Source organism: Candoia aspera, chromosome 1 (genome assembly GCF_035149785.1).
Source record: "Candoia aspera isolate rCanAsp1 chromosome 1, rCanAsp1.hap2, whole genome shotgun sequence".
Taxonomy (NCBI): Eukaryota; Metazoa; Chordata; class Lepidosauria; order Squamata; family Boidae; genus Candoia; species Candoia aspera.
Window position 1 is genome coordinate 39590190 of NC_086153.1, and position 22178 is coordinate 39612367.

General features: G+C 38.5%; 1 protein-coding gene across 1 annotated transcript in view; it reads left to right on the plus strand.

Moving 5' to 3' along the window:
- Positions 1-19824, plus strand: part of PTK7 (protein tyrosine kinase 7 (inactive)) — a 106214-nt gene extending 86390 nt beyond the window's left edge. Inside the window, exons 10-20 of the mRNA XM_063302399.1 lie at positions 263-382; positions 781-930; positions 1395-1545; positions 3655-3782; positions 4212-4415; positions 6876-7031; positions 9183-9415; positions 13785-13865; positions 14664-14815; positions 14915-15093; positions 17497-19824. Coding sequence (XP_063158469.1) covers positions 263-382; positions 781-930; positions 1395-1545; positions 3655-3782; positions 4212-4415; positions 6876-7031; positions 9183-9415; positions 13785-13865; positions 14664-14815; positions 14915-15093; positions 17497-17657 — 1715 coding nt within the window. The 3' untranslated portion in view covers positions 17658-19824. The remainder of the gene's footprint in view (positions 1-262; positions 383-780; positions 931-1394; positions 1546-3654; positions 3783-4211; positions 4416-6875; positions 7032-9182; positions 9416-13784; positions 13866-14663; positions 14816-14914; positions 15094-17496) is intronic.
- Positions 19825-22178: the final 2354 nt, after the last annotated feature.

A 22178-nucleotide genomic window follows, 5' to 3' on the forward strand; every position in this document is an offset into this window, starting at 1 on the left:
GGCAACCACAGAAAAGGCATGATTCCTAGGTCCCATAAAACGACAGGGTTTAAAAGAAGGGACCTGGAATGTGTGGGATTGTTTGTCTTTTGTATTCCTGGTGCTGCCTTGAGAATGAGAGTCTTTGTAGACCTTCAAACTCCTCTTGGCTATAGTTACATCTCTGTGATCCACAGAAAGAAGATTTTCTTGCAGAAAATTTAGGAAAGTATTATGTAGATGCTGTCTCTTTAAGCCTCTGACAAATGCAATTTCATTTCAGAAAAGCTGAAGTTTACTCCTCCTCCTCAACCTCTGCAATGTGTGGAATTTGATAAAGAAGTCACTGTTTCCTGCTCTGCTACAGGGCGAGAAAAACCTGCAATCCATTGGATTAAAACCGGTACAATCTAAAAATTGAAGGTTGTGGATGGGGGTGCAAGTTACACAACTTTTGCTTTTTGCATGATATACCAATAGATTTAATTACAAGAGGCATCTTTAACTTCTGCTGTGGAAAGCAGTCTAGTGCCATTCTCTTTTAGATATGCCTTTTGTCTTTTATTACTGTTGTTTTGAAATAAAATACTTTCAATATCTATTCTGTGAAACTAAAATTCCCCAGCATACCCCTCTCCAACCTGGTATTCTGCTGATTGGGAATTGGGTGAGTTGCAATCTAAAGTATTTGGAGGGCACTGGATTAAGTAAACCTTCTCAAGTCCCCGCCTCCTATTTAGTGCTAGGCTGCTACTCTGCTACTTATGATCCAGTTTTGAATTATCTTTTTGCTCCTGCCAGATGGGAGAAATCTGCCAGCTTCGGTCAGTGACAATTCTGGAAACCTACACTTTCATAAAGTGACACGAAGTGATGCTGGAAACTACACTTGTATTGCTTCCAATGGTCCACAGGGAGAGATCAGAGCAACAATTCAGCTTACAGTGGCAGGTAAACATTGGGTGACAGAACATCGTGTACTGCTAGCATGATTAGAAATATGAGTGACCAATTTGACTCTCTGCAGGTCTCTGTAGGATCTTCAGTCCATTTATTTCTCTTCATATTACCATAATGCATGCAGGTAGCGTATGCTCACTCTGTAAATGAAATGTTCCTGTCTCTAGATGCTAAGCGAATGTTTGTAGTACTGTTAAGGCACCTCAGGTGATGGAATACATGGGGAATGTCTTGGATGAAGAACATCTTTGTGAGATTTGACAATAAAATGTGGAAAAATGGTTTTCTCGCCTGCTTTTTATTATTGCTGCTATTTGATAATATAATGGGTATTACAGTCTCTGCCAGCTTGATGTTTGAGCCTGATGTTCTCCAGAGACAGCCGGTCTCCTCAATTGTACCAAGGAACACCAGAATCTAAGTGGTGTGCAAATGGTTTCTTTTTCTCTTTTTAGTGTTTATAAGCTTTAAATTGAGGCCAGATGACACAACAGTATATCCAGGACACACAGCCATGTTCCAGTGCCAAGCAGAGGGTGACCCATTGCCACAAATCCAGTGGAAAGGAAAGGATAGGATTCTGGATCATGATGAATTTTCACCCAGGTATGGCTCCCTTACTTAAAATGTATATGAATAAGTAAGTGTCTGAGTGTGCGTGTACACACATACATACATATTACTTCAGGATACTATTGGAAACTGAAAAGAGTTATTTTTGGAGCCAGGGTCAGCTGTCAGTGTTCTGCAAGATTATAGCATTTGCCTTTTGCTCTAGTGGAAGCTTCATACTTTTATTTTAAACACATGTCTTCAGTATATACTTGCACAGAGTTGGAGATGCTCTGCTGAAATGCCAGATCTTGGCAACAAGAACAGGTCACAACTTAAACAGGTGTCAAACACAGATTTATTTCCAAACTTAAATCTGTTGCACTTTTTTCTGATTTCTTCTGTACTTTATTTCTGTCAAAAATTGGAAGTGTGGGTTGACTTATGGGAAAATGGAGCAAATATGTGCACTGACTGCAAAGTAGAATGCATGAGGTATATATTATTAGAGTCTCATGGAATCTCAGTCAGTATCATGGATTGCCATCAGAGATGGCCATCTTCAGCCATTAGGACTAAAAAAACCATCATTTTAAGAAAAAGGGGGAGATGGCTTGGAATGTCTGGATTCTATATAAAGGCTATTATACAGTTTTGAAAAGTAAGATTGCAGCACTGTGCAGGTATGTGTATATATATATATATATCCATTATATGTTGTGTATGTTTGTGTGTATACACACAATACAGCTACATGATTTAGCGTGTAAAAGTTCCAGCTTTCACATTGTTCTTTAGATGTTTTACTTGAAAAAATGAAGACAGTGGCTGGAGAAACCAGGCTATTCAGTGGAAAAATAGAATTAGAATCAGTGATATAAAATATATGCAAAAATTTGAATTAATGGATTATATGCAAGTGGCAGAAATAAATGCATAAATACTTGTAAAGCAACCTGTAATATCCTTGAAATTCTTACACAATGGCAGCAGTCTGTATGAAATGTAAGTTCTATAAATAAGACCTCATAAAGAGGGCCATAGAGAATTTATTTCAGTAAGAGAAGCTAAGCAGCAGCCATAAGAACACCCTAGTAAACTACATTGTCATTGCCACAGTATCTTTGTCTATTAATTCTCTCTCTTTCCTATCTTTATCATATATATTGCTCTTGAACCGCTGTACTTTTAAGGAGGCTCTTTCCTCCATTTTAGTCACCTTCAGGCCTTTTACATCTCCTGCTTGCGGTTCCTTCTCCACCTTGTGTTTTGTGGAAAAAGCGCCTTCTCTAGCTTGTGGCACAACCCTCCCCAGAAACTCACACAATAGATGAACAATAAAGGGATCATCTCATTGCTATGACATGTATGCAGCCATAACTAGCATTTACAGTTGATTAAACAGTCAGGCAGATGCTTCTTGAGCATGCCTCAAAGCACTGCATCATGGATGTGTTAACACAGAAAAAGACAACATCTGCCTCACGTGCCTTATCCTTTCAGCCCTAAAGTTCAGCCTTTGTTGCTCCAAAATAATCTCTGGTGGTTGAAGTTTTGTACCTAAAACTTTGGAGAGCACATAAAATTTAAATGGTAACCATTGTGCAAAATAAATCATGTTTGTGTGACAGTTTGAAGGATTGGAGTGTTGTAGAATAGTTTTGATCCATTGTTTGGACACAGAGTTGGAGCTCAAGATTTTAAGTTACATGTAGAGTTAGAAAAGAATTAAAAATGTAGAAGTAATTTAGTTTTCAAACTGATGAGGCTTCTTTAAAGAAACCCTAGATTTTCACTATCCTGTGTCAAAAATGTCATACAAGTGGTCACATCCCTTGGGAATCTTGAGAGAAAAAGCTGAGAAATTTTACTGGATTGTTTTTCTTTTTATTCTGAAACACAAGAAACTACTGCAGTTAGGCTATTGGTTATCATTGTCCTCTCCTTTTAAATATGTTTTTGGAAGAATTCTCATTTATTAACTCAGAAAATGTAACTGGCTGCTGCATTTTGCTTTAGAAAGGAATGATTAGTGGCAGGGAGGCATATTTGGGAAAGATGGGCTTGCCTAGCATGTATCAACTGAAGTCACTGGTAGGCAGGACAATAGTTTAATTGCATGATCTTTCCCTATCCTCTGCTTGCTTTTATATTTTTTTGCAGGATCCAAATTATGACCAATGGCTCTCTAGTAATATATGATGTCACCACTGAGGATTCTGGCAAGTATACCTGCATTGCTGGCAACAGTTGCAACATCAAGCACCATGAGGCCTTTCTCCACGTTGTTGGTAAGGCTTATCCGTTTGATGGTGATCAGGCTGTCTTGTGTTAATGCAAGAAGGTGGCTTTTGTGTCATGAGTTCTGCATCTCACTGGCTCTTGTAGAAATGAGTCAGAATTTTCTGTACCTACATATTGTGGGTTTAGCATAGTACTGTTACCCATTGTGGAAGTTGGCCAGGGTATTATATAAGGCAAGCTGAAATTTAATTATATCTAACAGTTCTCCTAATTATTCAAAAATAAGAAGCTCCCAGATTTTATCCTGTGTTTATATTTGGCTCAGAGAGTTGATGGAGAGACAATTACTGAGCTATTTTTATACATTCTAAGAAGTTAAAAACATGTCTGGTTGTGATGTATTGTATACTTAATCAGCCGATATATTGCAATAATTTGGTGGCACATCTCATGTAAGGTTGGCATCTTATTTCCAGATAAGCCAGTTACCAAACAAGAGGATGCACCCAACAGCCACACTCCCTATAAAATGATTCAGACCATAGGGCTATCTGTTGGTGCTGCAGTAGCATATATAATAATTGTGTTGGGCCTCATGTTCTACTGCAAGAAGAGGAGGAAAGCAAAGAGATTGAAGAAGCAGCCAGAAGGTGAAGAACCAGAGATGGAATGCCTGAATGGTAAGTTTTAGGATCTTTTTCATGCTTTGAGCAGAATAGGTCTTTCATTCAACTTAGGTTTGGGGGATAAAAGCTGAATTATTTGGGGTGTGTTTATTATGAAGATAAGGAGTCAAATAGACAGATCGAGTAATGCAATTCTGTGGATTAAATTAACATATTGCATGGTCTAGAGAAAATGTTGGAGGTTCTTAAAGATGAGATATTGCTATCATATTCACCTAAAGTCAGGAAGCAGCTGATGCCACTTTTTAAAAAGGGGAAGGTACCAAGAACTTCCATACCAGTTAGGTTAACACTTGTTGTTCTGAGTAAAATGGTAGATGATTAAAGACAAAATAGTCAAGAAATCGTTAAACAAAAATCAGGATGGCTTCTGCAAAAGGAAGTTCCTTATCACCAATTATTTTTGTAGAATGTCAACAAGGATGTGGATAAAAACAATTTGGTAGGAATTGTAGAGTATATGTTGAGCTGCTGAAGTCTCATTAAAAGCTTTAATGAGAATTTAAACTATGGGATATAAATTCTGTTGTGACTGGTAAATGAATAAAGATTAGGAAACACAAAGTAAGAATTGGTAAACTGCACAATGGAGGAGAGTAAAAAAGTAGGTCCCCTTAGGAATTCATTCAAAAACATAACTGGCCTGATTAGTGCAGAAGTGACCATGTCTGTAAATGGAACTAGATTACTTAGAATGATGAAAATTCAAGAATATCAAAAACTGGAAGTTTGTGATAAAATACTATCAGCAAGTTAAAGTGATGTACATTGGGGCAAAAATCCTGGCTATAGATACTCATGTAGCGGAATCTGAATTCATTTTGTAATTAGACTGTTTTTGGAGGAAAAGGAAGCAGGAAGCTTAGATTTTAAAAATTGTTGCTGGCTGGTTGGTTGATTGATTTGGGGCCTGAAAGTAACTGCTCCAAAAACCCTAAGACTTCTCTTTTGGGTTCTAAGCCTTAATGATACACGATTGGTTTAAAGGTTGTGGTAAGGAGTTTAAAACAATAATTAAAAGGAAACTGATTGAACTGGATAAGGAGTATCCTAAACACATGTGAGTCTCCATTCATCCCAGTCATATTTTATATGGTTTTAGAGCAGTTTAATATCCAGATGAAATAGAATTTGGACCAGTTTATAGACCTGCTAATTTGTAGTAGATCAGCCCCAGATTTCCCAGGTTCCATTATGAAAATAACTGGTTTCCAGAGACTTCTTTTGTAAATTGTCTTCCTAGGAGACACATGGTATTCAAAATAAATTAAGAATAGCTTTAAATTGTTTTATTTGCAGGACAGGACATAATTTAAAGTACCATAATACTGATGGGGGGGTCCCCTGAAATTATCCTTCAGTTTGGGGAAGTCAAAGAAAATAATGTTGCTCTATAGATAGATGACTGGCTGGTTTTTCTTGATCAGTTCTCCAGCCTTTAAGATATTTTAGATGTCCCTCCAATCTTTCTTGTACAAGGCTAACTTGAGTCATTTGCCCTCTGAGATTCCAAGGGCTGTCCAGAATATTCTGTTAGTTCATCACTGCTAACAGCAGTAACTACCTGCTACCTCTGTTACTAAGAAATTGTTGCAAAATTCTGACCTGACTACTGAAGGTTTATGAAATAGCCACAAGAGGTCTCCAGCAGGAGCTGCAAGTGATAAAACAATAGCAGTGGAGACTAATCAGATTTCAAGGATGCACTTAATGGGCACCCTGAATTGAATGTTTAGATGGCCCTCTAGTGACCACAGTTAACTGCTGTTAAGAATAGTAGTTCTGGTAGTTCTGCCAATAAATAAATCTTTATCTACCTTGTTGCTCCAAAATTATTTAGAGGATTTTTAATATAACTGTTAATTATTCTCTTTTAAGTTTGTTGCTTGCTTTTTTTTGGTTACACTTTCAGCCTATACTGTAGAAAGTAGCTATATCACCCAAACCATATTTATGGTGTTTATAAAGATTAAGATGAACTTTTGTGGATGACAGCCTCTTTCATCAGACTTGTGAAATGAACTGAGGAACTAGTGGCTATATCCACTTCTGGCATCCAGGATGGTGGTAGTGGTGGAAGATTTAAAGAATGAAGCAGTGGGGTAGGCAACCTGGTGCCTGTAGGTACCAGTGTGCCCCCAGGCACCTCCCATGCTCCCTGCTAGACTTCTGTTCTCTTTGACCTTTCAGTTGAATTAAAAATAAAGAGGAAGCTTGCGTCCTGGAAAACAAAGCAGTAGCCACTAGCATAATTATTTATAGGAATATTTTAGGATCCACAAATATCAGGTTTCTCTGAAATCTGTCTTAGCTTTTAGCATCCTACATTTTACAATCAGTACTTTGTTTCAGGAGGATCATTAGCATGGAGCTTTTAAATTCCAAATGTATGACACATCCTGCTAGGATTTTGGCTTAACACTTTTTAAGAAAAAAAAAACCATTTCCTTTCAGGGGGCACTTTGCTGCAAAATGGGCAGACTACTGCTGAGATCCAAGAAGAAGTGGCTCTGACAAATATTGGCAGCAGCTCTGCAGTCAACAAGAGGCACAGTACTAGTGAGAAAATGCACTTCTCTCGGTCTAGCCTGAAGACAATCACTCCTCTGGGTATGCTGCATAGCAGTCATTCTACTTCATATTTGCTTGCAGTACACATTCTGACCTCTTCTCCTGTTCCCAGCTCTCCAGAATGTATCATGATCTTAAGTGAGGTCCTTCTGCATGGCTTTTCTCCCACTCCTCTAATTTTTATATTCTTTCCATCATCATTTTGTAACACTCTTATGTCTGTCATAGTTCTGTGACTTTTATACAATTATTTACATTTATATGCAAATGAAATCAATTGTTCTGAAGCAAGATGGCCTTGAAGGGACATGCTTTCCTATATGAGACAAAAGGGAAAATGCCTTCTGATGTGCTTACTGTCTGAAGACTTTCAATTTGTATTAAAAACCTCTAGTTACTTCAAGGTTTTTTTTTCACTGATTACCTATTTATTTTTATTTTGCATATATCAGGCAACTTTTGGAAAGTGTCTGTCTTGTAAGCAATTAAGTATTGAGTTATCTAAATAAAGCGACAGAGAAGAGCAAACAGAGAAGTAATATGTAGTAATTTAAGTTGTACATAAATTACACACTGGAAGTTATGCCAAAGATATCATGGAAGAGATGGCTTCTGAGAAAAAAATTAAAGATGTATAATGGGTGGTACCACCCAAATATTCTAAGATGCCATTTCAAACATTCAGGACGCTAAAGGAGAAAAGGCAGAAGGCAGCCAACTTTGGTGGCAGAATTTTTGCTTTTGTTTCTTGCTGAAATAAGGCTTAACATGTAAATGTTCATCTTTAAATACCTCCCCCCACCCCACAAATAACCAATGCTTGCTGAGAATTAGTATTCCCATTCATCACCAAACACTCTGGTCACATTGATTCATTCTATTTCAGATTCTTACAGTCTGATTCTACTTCAGTGATTGCAGCCAAATACTGTTTTATAATTTGCACAATACACCATAATTTTTCTTCAAACATTTCCTATATCTTTTCAGTTTGGAAATATTTCAAATGCAGCTATCCATTTAGTCACTACTTTATATCGTTGTTATTACATCCTTACTGTCAATTGATTCTGATTTCTGTATTATTTTCATTATTAGCTGCCAGAGTCATTTTAACAATACAGATAAATAGTCACTATAATTGGACTCTAACTTTTAATTTGAAACCATAATTGCTTATGTTTTATTTTTTCTTACATATTACATCACTACATTTTTTCTAGATAAGGCCCCAGGCTAGAAACCAGGAAAGTGTGAGTTCTAATCCTACTTTAGGCATGAAAGCCGGCTGGGTGACCTTGGGCCAGCCACTCTCTCTCAGCCCAACCCACCTCACAGGGTTGTTGTTGTGGGGAAAATGGGAGGAGGAAGGAGTATTTGGTATGTTTACCACCTTGAGTTATAAAAATAATAAAGGTGGGATAGAAAATAAATAAATAAATATAATAATAATTAATTACAATTTTTCCACGGATTTTAGTGTTATAATGGTTCTATATTTTAGATTGGTAATTTTACTAATCTAGTTTTCTAAATAATCATTTCATTACCTTTTATAAATTGTATAATGCCTTACTAAATTAATTTTTATGCCCAAATTCTTAAACTTACAATTTTGCCTGTATTGTTATATGATTTTATAGCTTGTTTTACTCTAGTCAATTTCTGTGCTATATAGGCTTCATTGTTATTCATGGAATTAAATGTGGCTCTTTTGTTTTGTTTTGTTTTGTTTATTTATTGATTTAAATTTATATCACCGCCCATATCCCCCCAAGATTGCTGGTCAATGACCAAAATAAAATGACTGACCGACCAACATTTCTATTTATCTTAGTAACATCACTAGATACACCTCTTGCAGCCCTCAGAAACCAAAAGCAATTTAAAAGGCTGCACTTTTCCTTAAAGCATCAAGTGTGTAGCCTGTGGATTCTCCTAGGTCCATTTTTGTCATTAGAGACACAAATGTCCTTGTGTCATCAAAAACTATCTATGGCCCTACTGGATAAATGGGGGGAGGTGGATATCTGCACCACATTCTCTCAGCCAACTCTGAAGTTTTTTTGGAAGCTGATAGCCTCAAATTTAACCAGGGTTTTCAACAATATCTAAATGTGTATTGTATTGTACTGTACTGTATCCTGTGTCTATTATAGAGATAATTAGCAAGCTGTTCTCTTTTTCTAGGGAAAGGTGAATTTGGAGATGTCTTCTTGGCTAAGGCAAAAGGCATTGAGGACAATGACACTGAAGTTCTTGTTCTAGTCAAGAGTCTTCAGTCAAGGGATGAACAGTTACAGTTGGCCTTCAGGCAGGAATTTGAGATGTTTGGCAAACTGAACCACAGCAATGTGGTGCGATTGCTTGGCCTATGCCGGGAAGCTGAGCCTCACTATATGATCTTGGAGTATGTAGATCTGGTAAGAAGTCTAATAAAATATTCAACTGCTTTATGTGTGGGGATTTTTGTTTGTTTTTAAACAACATGTATGCAAGTTTGAAACTGGGCCCTCAAGAAGTGCTCTGTGATGGCCCCAGTACCAGGATCTTAACTTGAGAAATTCTCCAGACAGTCCATTAGGAAGCTTAAAGAATTAATTTATTAAAATCTGATTACACAGGATAGTTGCAAAGCTCTGAATTACGTTTTGGTGCCAAAGCATTCAGATTAAATAATTCTCTCTGACATAGTTTCTCCTCCCTATCACAAGCAAGTCTGTTCTCACGCCTGATCTTCCCCCTCCCAGTTCCTTAGACTTAATTAGAGTCCAGGTGTCTTATCAGCCTGTCCTTGGCTCCAATGGCTTGTGAAGGAATGTGATTAACAATCTTCTCTGTCTGCAAAGCTACAAAAGCTGACACAGGTTTGCTCTTGCCTTGGTTGATGCGTGTAGCAATAGTTTCATGGCAGGCGTGCAAAGCGAGCCTGACATTCCGCCCCTCTAGGAAGAAAAATCACCCTACATGGAAGAAAAGTACAGCGCCAACCCTGCAAAGTAGAACAGAAAGAATATGTGAGAAGTAATAGTGTAAGGGTAGAATTATTTAGGCATATTGGGGAAACGTGCATGAAAAGAACAAGTCAAATCTGGTTCTCGAACGTGGCAACTGTTAACCCATTAGCTGTCACTTCTAGGGAAGGTTTTCCACTGAATGAGGCACTAGAGTTGGCCACAGTGTCTGCGGGCATCCAAAATCACTTGAATATCAAAATGCTGTTCCCCGTCAATCATGATGGGATTTGGAGGGGGGGAGGTCAGATGCCAATGATCCGAGTCATGAACAGATTTGAGTAGACTGCAATGGAGAACTGGATGAACACGTTGCATATTTTTAGGGAGCTGCAGTTGCACAGTGACTGGATTAATGACTTTGGTAATAGGGAAGGGGCTGATGAACTTAGGACTCAGTTTCTTTAAGGGTTGCGTAGATTTCAGATGTTTCATGGAGAGGTAAACTTTTTGCCCAACAGATAGGTCCCATTCTGGGGTGCGTTTGCGATCTGCAAACCTTTTATAAGTGTCTTTAGCATCCTGCAAAGTTTGGAGCATCACGGGCCAATTACTAAGAATACGTTTGGTCCATTCATCAGCCATTAGTGGTTTGTCCATATTTTGAGGTAATTCTGGAATAGGAACAAATTCTGCCCATATACAGTGTGAAATGGGGAAAATCTAGTACTCTGGTGGATAGAGTTATTATAAGCAACCTCAGCAAAAAGAAGCAAGTCAACCCAATCGTCTTGTTGGTGACTAGGATAACATTGGAGATATTGTTCAAGTACAGCATTCAAACGTTTGGTTGCCCCATCCATTTGAGGATGAAAGGCAGAGCTTAGCGCTTGCTCCGCCCCTATGAGCTTAAGAAAAGCTTTCCAAAATTTAGAGGTGAACTGGGACCCATTGTCAGAAATGTCATGTGAGGGGATGCTGTGTAGGCGATAGATGTGTTGTATGAAAAGCTTGGCCAGCTGAGGCACAGTGGGTAATCCCGCACAGGGGATGAAATGTGCTTGTTTGGAAAATAAATCAGTTACAACACAGATAACAGTCTTCTTTTTGCTCTCGGGTAATTCTACAATGAAATCCATGGCAATTTGGTCCCAAGGCTGGGTGAGGTTGGCTACATTTTGCAATAGTCCGGTGGCTTTACCCACTTTACATTTGGAGGTAGCACAAGTAGGACAGGTAGAGACATAATCCTGCACGTCTTTCCTAAAAGACAGCCACCAAAATTGCCTGCGAATTCAATGTAGTGTCTTTACAAATCCAGAGTGGCCAGCCAGTTTGGAATCATGGCAGTGCTCCAGAATTTTCTTGCGTAAAGTGTCAGGAACATAAATTTGGGCTCCATGCCACCAAATTCCATTGTGCTCCATGAGAGTACTTTTGTTTTGTGCCAGCCACGTATCTTGTTGCTGGGCAACAATCAGCTCCTGTTGCAAGTCAGTTGGAGGAGTAGGCATGGAATCAGGCTTGGCGCTTCTAGTTACTGCAACTAGTCCCAGCGGTAAGGGAATGACAGAGTCCACAATCTCCTCCCTTTCACTGTTGTGCTGGGGTTGGTGGGATAAGGCATCTGCCAAGAAATTTTTTCCCCCTGGAAGTTATTTTAAAGTAAAATTGAAGTGGCTGAAAAATTGTGCCCAACAGACTTGTTTGGGATTCAATTTTCTGGGAGATTGGAGTGCTTGGAGATTTTTATGATCTGTCCAAACCTCAAATGGATGAGGGGCTCCTTCTAATAAGTAGCACCAAGTTAAGAACGTGTAGCAGACAGCAAAAGCTTCCTTCTCCCAGACATGCCAGCACCTTTCAGTGTCAGTGAACTTGCATGAAATGTACATGCAGGGACATAATGCCCCATGGTTGTCTTCTTGTAATAAAACACAACCAATTGCCATGTCAGAAGCATCAGCTTGGAAGACGAGAGGCAAGGAAGGGTCAGGATTTTTAAAATAGGCTCTGCTGTGAACAGGGCTTTGAGATGATTGAAAGCTTGTTGGCATTCGGCTGTCCAGTTTGGCACTGCCCCGGGCTTCTTAGCTTTTTTTTCGTTCCCCTTTCATTTTCAACAAATCAGGGGAGGAGTTGGGCAAAATTTGAAATAAACTGTTGATAAAAATTTGCGAACCCGAGGGAACTTTGTAACTGCCTTCTTGTCTTAGCCTGGGAAGTGCCCAAAACATCCCGTACCTTGGCAGGGTCCATTTCTATGCCTTTATTAGAAATTCTGTACCTCAAGTAGTCTGACTGTTGTTTATGGAATTCACATTTAGAAAGTTTAGCGTACAACTGAGCTTTTAGCAGTCTCTTTGAGACTTCCCTGACCAATTTTACATGGTCCATCATGTTGTCACTATAGATTATCATTGAGGTACACAAACATGCCTTTATATAGAAAATTGTGCAGAACTTTATTTATTAAGTGCATGAAGACCCCAGGGCCACCCCATGACCTGAACAGCATCACAAGGTACTCAAAAGCCCCAAAGGGGCAATTAAAAGCAGTTTTCCATTCATCTCCCTCTCTTATGCGCACACAAAAGTAGGCTTCCTGTAAGTCCAACTTTGTGAAAATTTTCCCTTTTGATAAGTGGGCTACCATGTCTTTCATCAGAGGGAGAGGGTATTTATTAGAAGTACAAATGGCATTGAGACCCCTATAGTCAGTACATAATCTTAGAGGTCCATCTTTCTTGGTGTGAAACAAGACCAGCCATGGGAGAAGTGGTGGGTTGGATGAATCCTCGCTTCAAATGTTTGTCAATGAACTTCCGCAAGGCTGCCATCTCTTTAAGAATCATAGAATATAGCTTAGGTTTAAGCAGTGAGGGACTTTATTTGCTGACAAGAGAAGACCTGGTGATTGAAATAAGTGCCATGATGGATACAGAGATCTTGAGTAAAGCTGGTTAGATAGCAGAACTGTGTCTGCTGTGGCTGATAAACTGATTATACTTTTTTTCTACTTACTTTGGAGACAAAAGTCAGCAGTTTATATGGAAATTCCACCCCATTAGATTGGAGGCTGAAGAAGCTGGTTACTGGAAGGGGACCTCCACATCAAATAGATTATTTATTTATTGTTTATATATTTATTTCTCAATTTCCGTGAATTCACTCAGGCAGTTTACAGCAAAAACATAAAACATCCATGATAAGAAACAATAAAACATCTACAGTAACATGTCACAAACCGATACAACATTTAAACATCCATGGTGGGTTTAGAAACATGTATTTTAAACATTTAAGACATGAACCACTAACAAAAAACATGGTGGTATCCATGCTCTAGGGAATATTCAGTTGTTTCCTGATTGTTGGCCTGGGTGTCAGGGTGGATAGGGGAAGCCTGATGACTCTGTGGCCCAGTTTCAGAAAGAGGTGTTTACACCCAGAAATCTCCAAATCAGGATCCTTGGTGATGAGTACAGGGTCTTTAACTATGAATGCTGCCCTATTCCCCCAAACTCAGCCCTGGCTTTGAAGTTGCTGATGAACCCAAAATCTGGGAGGGGCAGATCTCTAATAGGGTGACATTGTCCTCACCCAGCTGGGTCTTCGTAATGCATGCTAGGTCTGACTGTTGATCCACTACTAAATAATTTATGAACATGGTCTTATTGCAGATAAACCTGGTATTTATTATCAGCACCTTGAAATTGCTTTATATGTGATCAGAAGAGAATAAGAAATTTGTAAAATGAATTTGATTTGGTCAGTCTTTCTGTCTCAGTATACTTTTGAATAGTTCTGAAGTTCTGCTTGGTTTCCTTTCTGCTAGGGAGATCTGAAGCAATTCCTGAGGATTTCCAGGACTAAAGATGAGAACCTCAAGCCCCAACCCATTAGCACAAAACAGAAGGTAAAGTGGTACAACTGGAGAATTAGCAGTATCTCAATGTGAAGAAGGCTCTAACTATGGAGAAAGGAGCGAGTTAGTTTCAAAGAGCCAATAATTATATCATCCAACTTGGTGTGGCATTCAGGCTACTATTCAGGTGTCTTATCTTCCAATGTTGTTGATAGTTATTTAAAAAAGGCCTGCATGTTGAATTTTTCTACAGAATGTTGTTTGCAGGTAGATTCTGGCTAATTTTAGATCACAAATGGACAATTTGCAGGCCATTGTGGCTCTTGATGATCTGTTCTACAGCCATCTACCAGTGACCTTTCGATGGATGGATGGATGGATGGATGGATGGATGGATGGATGGAAAAGATTTGTATGGCTGCCCATTTAACTCTTGTCAGGTCACAACAATAATAAAATTACAAACCATAAAAACCATATTAGAAAACATAAAACATAATCAGTGGCAGAGGACAATTCATTCCTAACAGTCAGAATAACATTTGGGGGAATCTTGGGCTGCAGTAGATGGAACTAGTTTTTTTCTTGGTTTAGAGACAAATTACTGCCTCAGAATGGCGAGAAATTGTGCCACCAGCTTTCAGCAATATTGGTCAGAGGAGGCTCCAGGGGCTACTTGTAGCAATAGGGTAACAGACTACTCATTCCTGTTCTAAGAAATTTTGCAGGATAGGAAATGACAACTAATAACTACCTGTCCTTTATTCTTCCTCCTCCAGGCCAGTTCAGAGAACACTCAGCTTCAGTTAGGATGCTTACCTATGCCTTTATGTATCTGGTGTTTTTCAGTTATCTTTCTGTTGCCAAGTGGCACTGGGGATGGAACATCTCTCCAATAGCAGGTTTGTTCACAAAGACTTGGCGGCTCGGAACTGCCTGGTCAGTGCACAAAGGCAGGTGAAGGTGGCAAACCTAAGTCTCAGCAAGGATGTTTACAACAGGTAAGATTGTTGTGGATCCCTCTTAGTAGATACTCCAAAGGCAATGTTTGGGAGGTTTGGGGCTGAGCTGATTTATCCTTTGCTTCTCTGTGCTCACAGCGAATACTATCACTACCACCAAGCCTGGATTCCACTTCGTTGGATGCCCCCTGAAGCCGTCTTGGAGGATGAATTATCCACAAAATCTGACGTGTGGTCCTTCGGGGTCGTCATGTGGGAGATATTTATGTTGGGGGAATTGCCATATTCGTCATTGGTGAATGAAGATGTGTTAGCAGGTATAGGTACCCTTATCAAGTCTATTTCCTTGCCTAGTGAAATGTACATAGTCTGAAACTACCACTGGACTGTTGGAAAACAGCTTCTTTACTGAATAGCTAGCCTACTAGGGAGGGAGGGAGGTGTTCAGTCTGCAGGTGAAGCTGGTGTCAGAGAATGATCAAGGCTGCAACACTAAGTTGACTGAGTTATTAATAAAAATGCTTGAATCAATCGAATACATTTGATTAATTAGTCTTTCAATTCTTATTTTTAATATAAATGCTTATTAAGAACTGCAAATAAGAAAAGAAAAAAACCCTGAAAGTTGCAGCCATGGTCTGAGGTGACATTCCTTCCTGAATATGGGAGAAGAGCAGTGCCTTCTCTGAGATGATGCCTACTTCCACATTTGCTTACATCTTCTATAAAAAATACTGCCTTGTTTCCTTATACCCATTTCTTCTCTCAGCTACACATGTAATCAGGGTAATAGCCCTCATAATTATACTTACAACCTGCAGCTTTAATTAGGTATCATTAGCATACTTTCAAGTCCGAGTCTTATTTTTATAACTTGTTTTTATAAGAAAATAATCTTATTTTTGTATAAAATAGATTCTTTGATGATAAATTTTGTTGCCTGTGTTACATGATACATTTTTATGTGTAAAACAATTTTAGCCCTGAGAGGATTAGTCTTTATTTTTAAAAAAGGAAAAGTACAGCTGGTCTTAATTGGGACAAGGAAAGCTAAAAATATATATAATTCCAACTGCAAATGTTCACTGTTTTGCTCATAGAATATTCCAATTTGTAACATATTCCATATACGTAACACCCAAATTTTCTTTATTCACATTTCAAAAGTCAAGCCCAGCTTAGCCAAATACCTTAACTTCATGTTATTTTTTCCCACCAGGATCAGTTTTGTGTGTTTGGGAGGTGCTGCAGCAGTGCATGTGATCTTACCCACACGTACCCTAGAATAAGGCCAAGTGGTGAAATAAAACATCTTTTAGTATGGAAAGTGACTTAACAATCAAATAAAAGGCACACATAATATTGTACAATAAGAAATGGAGCTACAGATCAGGAAGTTCCTAATTCTAATTCAGCTTTTGCCGTAAACTCACTGGGTGATCTTTGTCAAGACCCTTTCTCCCCCTCCTCTCACATCCCATCAGCAGCCTATACTATTTGTAATTGGGGGGGGTATTATAGCAAGATAACATGTATGTAAATTATTTACGAAAATTCAAAAGTACTGTTGAAGCGTTAAATATTGTAGAATAGATATTACTGGATCTCTTTGACAGTGTTCAATAATCTGATGTCAAAGGGAGAGTTAGGAGAAAAAAAAGACAGCCAGAGGAAAAAGTTGAACTGTTACAAGCCTCTATCTTCATCAGTTTGTCACTTGAGAATGCTGGTACAGATCTACAGCTGATCAATAAACAAATCTGTGAAAGCTCTGTATTGTTGCCAAAGCAAGGAAGCAAGTGGTACATATCCATACTGAATTATTTGTATGTCGTATTAAAGAAAAGAGTTGGTTTGTGTCCTTGTTTCAAGGCATTAAAGATTGCAATAATTAGGAATTAAGTACTCCCGAATCAGGCCATGGAAGCCATTAATGTTACTCAAAAATTGTTTATGTAATCCACTATGAATGACAAAAAAGTCTGGACAGTATAAAAAACTAATAAATATATTAGATATCTCTATCTATCTATCTATCTATCTATATCTATCTATCTATCTATATCTGTCTGTCTGTCTGTCTGTCTATCCATCTATCCATCTATCTATAAAAAATTCAAGTACTATCCAACCTGAAACTAAAGCAAAATGTAATAGCTACTTGTCTGTGGGAACTGTTTCCTATAGGTGAAAACCAGTACCTTCTTGTGGAAGAGTAGGGATTTTTCCTATGGTTGGAAGAACTGAAATCTGACTCAGCTTGGAAAAAGGCTGATGTGCAACTCCTGCAGCTGTGCCCACCATTTATCTTGGCTCTTAATACTGGTGAAGGAAACAAGCTCAGCTTACTGGACAATTGTGTGGCTGCTGTACTTATTTCAGCCATCTCTTAAATACCGTTTCAGCCAGGATGGAGAAAGGGGGAGGATGAATGGGATGGCATTGGAAGAGAGAGTTGGCTGACAGATAGTTCAGTTCCTGTTATCAATTCGATTTGACAAGCCTTCCAAAATAACACAGCAGATCTATTATACAGAAGATGGAAATTTTAAAACTCAAAAATTATTGCAGGACCTAAACTACTGCTTGAATGCAAATAATTAGGAGCCATACTATTCCTGAAAAGCTCATAGCTTGGCTGCTATAGTACGTGCATCCTAGAGAAAACTGGGGTGGCAATCTTCCCTTTCTTACCCTCTGCTTTCTTTTTCTGTGTTTAGGTTTACAGTCTGGGAAGATGAAGCTTCCCCATCCAGAGGGTTGTCCCTCCAAATGTTACAAGGTGATGCAGTGCTGTTGGGCTCTAAGCCCAAAGGACCGCCCATCTTTCAGTGAGATTGCTAACATGCTTGGAGAAAGCCCATCAGAAAGCAAAGCCTAAGCCGGAAATGCCAGCCCTGTTCAGAGGTTGGGCTGGGCGGAAATCTCGTTTTGGTGTTTTGACTGTTACAGATTCTCAGTGGCACCTAACAGAACCAAAAGGGACCAAGAATTTTTACACTAGTGGACAAAGACTGTGGATGTTTTCTTGATCTGAGAAGTCTTCACCAGGCTCTGTCCTCTGTGCCTGGCCAGGTTGCATTCCTCCAGGGTCTACCTCTGACATCCACAGGACTAGTTTAAAACATCTTAGAGATGAAGGGAATGCTGGGAGCTACCATCATAGGATAACTTCACAACGAAAGCCTATAGCAAGTTTTTGGAACTTCTCTGTCTTGGCACATTTAACCTTTTATTTACTTTTCAAAACCCTTCACAGAAAAGCACAGACAGGTTCCTTTTGGGAAAGGATCTTCGTTTGGGGGTGGGGAGGGCACACGCAGAAAAATCCATGCTGCTCAGTCGTTAATATTGTTTGGCGGGAGGCATTAAGATGGCAACAGGAAAGAAAAACTAGCCTTGACAACAAGGCCTGTTGTTGCTTCTATAATTTTTGCAGTACCTGGACAGATTTACTTTGTGAAGCAGCCAAAAGCAGAGCTATGTACAATAGCAGCCCCTTCCTAAGCTAACCTGATTTCTGATCCTGCAATCTTTTCTCACTTGACTTGAATCAGAAAAGTCTGGACTGCAATTATTTTCATCTTGAAAAAATCCTGTGACTTTTCCTTGATCATATCCCTGCAAAAGGAAGCAGCCTTTGGGAGAAGCATTCACTGCACAGATCTACGAGGTTCCTTTCCCAGGCCACCATATACTATCTTTTTAAGGCAAGGAGGAACCTGCATATTTATTAAGCAATACTTTATTTCTCCTCCTGTTACTGTCAGTCTGCCAGGCCTTCTGCCACCTCCCTGCATACCAGAAAAGAGCAACAAACACTTAAGTGCCTGGCATATGAAGGAGATTTTCATTAGCTTTCCTGATTATCTAATGCCGCTTTTTATATGATTATTTGGGGCAATGTTTGTTTTTCTTACTTTTTTAAAGAAATGTTGACACCTTGCAGCCTAAGTACTTCTTTTATATATATAAATATATATTTTACTGGAACTGCAGCCTACCTAGAGTCAATGTAGCTTCAGTTTGCTTGAGCAGAAGGGTAGAACAGCCAAGAGTTTTTTTTTTAATAAAATACACTGCTTGAAATAAAGAGTCCCTCTCAAAAAAATTTAAAATAAATTGTAATCTGTGTTTCTTTTCTTCTTCTGTTTCTCTAGATGAATAAAACCATCTAGAAAGGAATTTTCTTGGGATTGTGGGACACAAATGCTATCATATCAAGTTTGCGTGTACAGTCATAAATAGAACAATTTTTCTTCATACCCTTTTGAAATGCTTTTAATCATTGAATTTATCTCATTTTGTTTTCATTGGGTTGATTCATGCATAATGCTGTGTCATAATGAATAGAAAACAACCCAAGCCTATTATGGCTAAACATTTGTGAACTGAGCAATTATTGCTAGACGGTTAAATTTGAGTCTTCGGTCCAGACCATGATACTCTTGAGATATAGCATAGGAGTTTCTTCACCTGGCATATTCTCCCAATCCTGATTTGATGATTTAATATTCAGCAGGAGCCTTCCAAGTCCTCCAAAGACAGGTTGATTCCATTACATTTCTTTCCCAGTACATCACCCAGTACATCTTACAAACTCAGACATCATTTGTTTGAACTTGAGAGCTGTGGTCTAAAAAATCAGCTTTTTGTTTTGCATTTAATAACTTGGAGATAAGCTGCACAGCACTGAATACTATATTGCATAAAAATAATGTCACAGAATTGAATTCTTCAATGAAGTAAAAATTGGAAGCAAGCACAAGTGAGACAACCAACTCCTATGCTTTTTCTGTTGCGGTGCCAAAAGTATTTGTGAATTATGCTAAACCTTGAGGTATGATAAGGCCAATTCACATGCAAAATGACTTTAGCCATTGTCTGTTAGTGAAGTATATCTATACGGTGACCATATTTTCTTAGAAAAAATAAAGGACAAATCTGAAAAAGGAGCAAATCTGAAAGAAGTTCATAAGAATAAAAAAATCAATTGTTTATGTTTATGACTTTGCTTTGCAAAGGAAAATTCAAGAGCAAAACTGAGAAAAACTTACAAAAATGCATATTCTAATAAAAATATCTAAAATCAAACAGTATATGTAAATTTATTTCAAAAAGACAATTCAATTTTCGTATCTTTCACATGAATGTGAAAGGCTGTGTATTATGTGGCACCATTTGTACATTAAAAGTTAAATGACCGGAATAAATGACAAAGGTGAGTTTTTGAAAAATAAATACAGGTGGTCCTTGATTTATGACTATTCATTTGGCAACCAAAGTTACAACAGTTACTTACAACCAGTCCTTGCATTTACAACTGTTGCGTTGACCCTGCAGTTGTGTGATCAAAATTCAGGTGCTTGGCAACTGGCATGTATTTATGATGGTTGTGGCATCCCGGGGTTATGTGATCACCATTTGTAACCTTCCCAGCCAGCTTCTGGCAAGCAGTCAATGAGGAAAGCCAGATTCGCTTAACAACATGGTGATCTGCTTAACGACCACAGCAAAAAGTCATAAAATCAGGCGTGACTCACTTAATGACCACTTCTCTTAGTGATGGAAGTTCCGGTCCCAATTGTGTTAGTAAGTCGAGGACTATCTGTAAATCTAAAGGACAGCTTTCTGAAATAAAGGACTGTCCTTTATAATAAAGGGCATATGGTCACTGTAAATATCTAGGAACTGTATTTCAGAATAAAACAAAAAGCAAGTAGGTTATAAACTTGTCATTTTTGAAAATTACTCAGCAGGACTGCAGAAGAAGTTCCTATTTATTTTTATTTATCAAACTATCACCACCCATCTCCCTCCCAAGGAGGGACTCTGGGTGGTTTACAATAAAAACAAAATTAAAATTCAGGACAATTAAAATACAATAAATACAATAGAAATAATGTGATGGAATCTAAATGGCTGAGAGTTATATGCTGTGTTACCATCTAAAAGCATGTAAGAACACACTGGAACACACCCAATGTCCATTAGAATAAAAGAAATGGCTGTTAGAGGATCTCTGTTAATCAGATTCCTTCAGCACTTTGTAGTCCCTGACTAACAGCATGCACATGATTCTGCTCTTGCACAGACCTTTCAAGAACCTAAACCGAAGATTGCAGCCCTTTGGAGTCTTATGCTCAAAGCTCAATTCCCTGTCATCTCTTTTTCAACCATGGCAGCAGCCATTTCCGGGTTTTCTTTGAGTGATACTATTTTCTCTTTTGCGTTGCTGTTATTTATTTCACTATTCCATCCTCAAGCACACAGCCTGCTGTGTTACAAGGTGCTGGCCTTTTTTAAAGGCACACACAAACATGGGGAAAAATGATCCACTGTGAATGGCTAAAACTGGTATCTTCTAAGTAGAGAATCAAGACTGAAAAAAAATCCATCAGTTGAGCCCAACTGTCAGTTGCAAGAATTTACATTAAAGCAGGCATCCTATTTAAACAAATCCAATGAAAGGGGATTTATCACGTGCCTCTGTAATCAAACTACTTTTGCCATAAGAATTTTTTATAATATTCAGTCAAAAGCTGCCTGTTTCTCACATCCGTTATTTTGTGTCCTGCACTCTGTATTGATAGACAAGGGGTCTTCACTTCAGTACCTGAAGAATGCTGTTTTATTTCCCAACTGTTTTCTCAAGGTTAAGCATGCCCTGATCCTTCAATCTTCTTCACTGTTTTTTTCTACTTCTAGTTTGTTGAAAGCGTGTACCCAAACCTGTGCACATACCCGAGGTGGGTTCCAATCAGTGCAGGATAAAGTAGGACAAGGCTGCTACTAATGCAGACTACAATTGTATTTGCCTTTTTGGCAGCCATATCACTGCTGACTCACTCAGTTTGGAATCAACTATTACTCTATTTTTTTTTTCACAGATTCAGTTGCCAAGAAAGATAATTCTACATCCTATACCTGTGCATTTGATTTCTCTTTCCAAAGTCCCCGTTTTGCATTTGTCTCTGTTAAATTTCAGCCTGTTATTTTCAACCAATTTCTCTAGACCATCAGGATTATTTTGAAGGTTTTCCTGTCTCCTAGAGTATTTCCTATCCCTTCCAATTTTGTATCTGAAAATGTGATGAACATTCCCTCTTCCTCCTTATCCACTTCTTTAATAAAAATACTGAACTGTACAAAGCCCAGGGTAACACCTGATGCCTCATTTTGATGAGCAACTTTTGATGAGCACTCTGTTTTCATTTAATTCTCATACAGTCTAGTCTGTACTTACCTACTTACCAATGTCCCTAGCACTCTGAGAATACGGTAGACATAATGTACCTTGATTACAGCAAAGCATTAGACAATTCACTAAGTATCTCACCCAATCTGAAAAGTGAAATCTGGAATAAAAAACATTCTTAAGCAAATTTTCCGCCATTGCTGA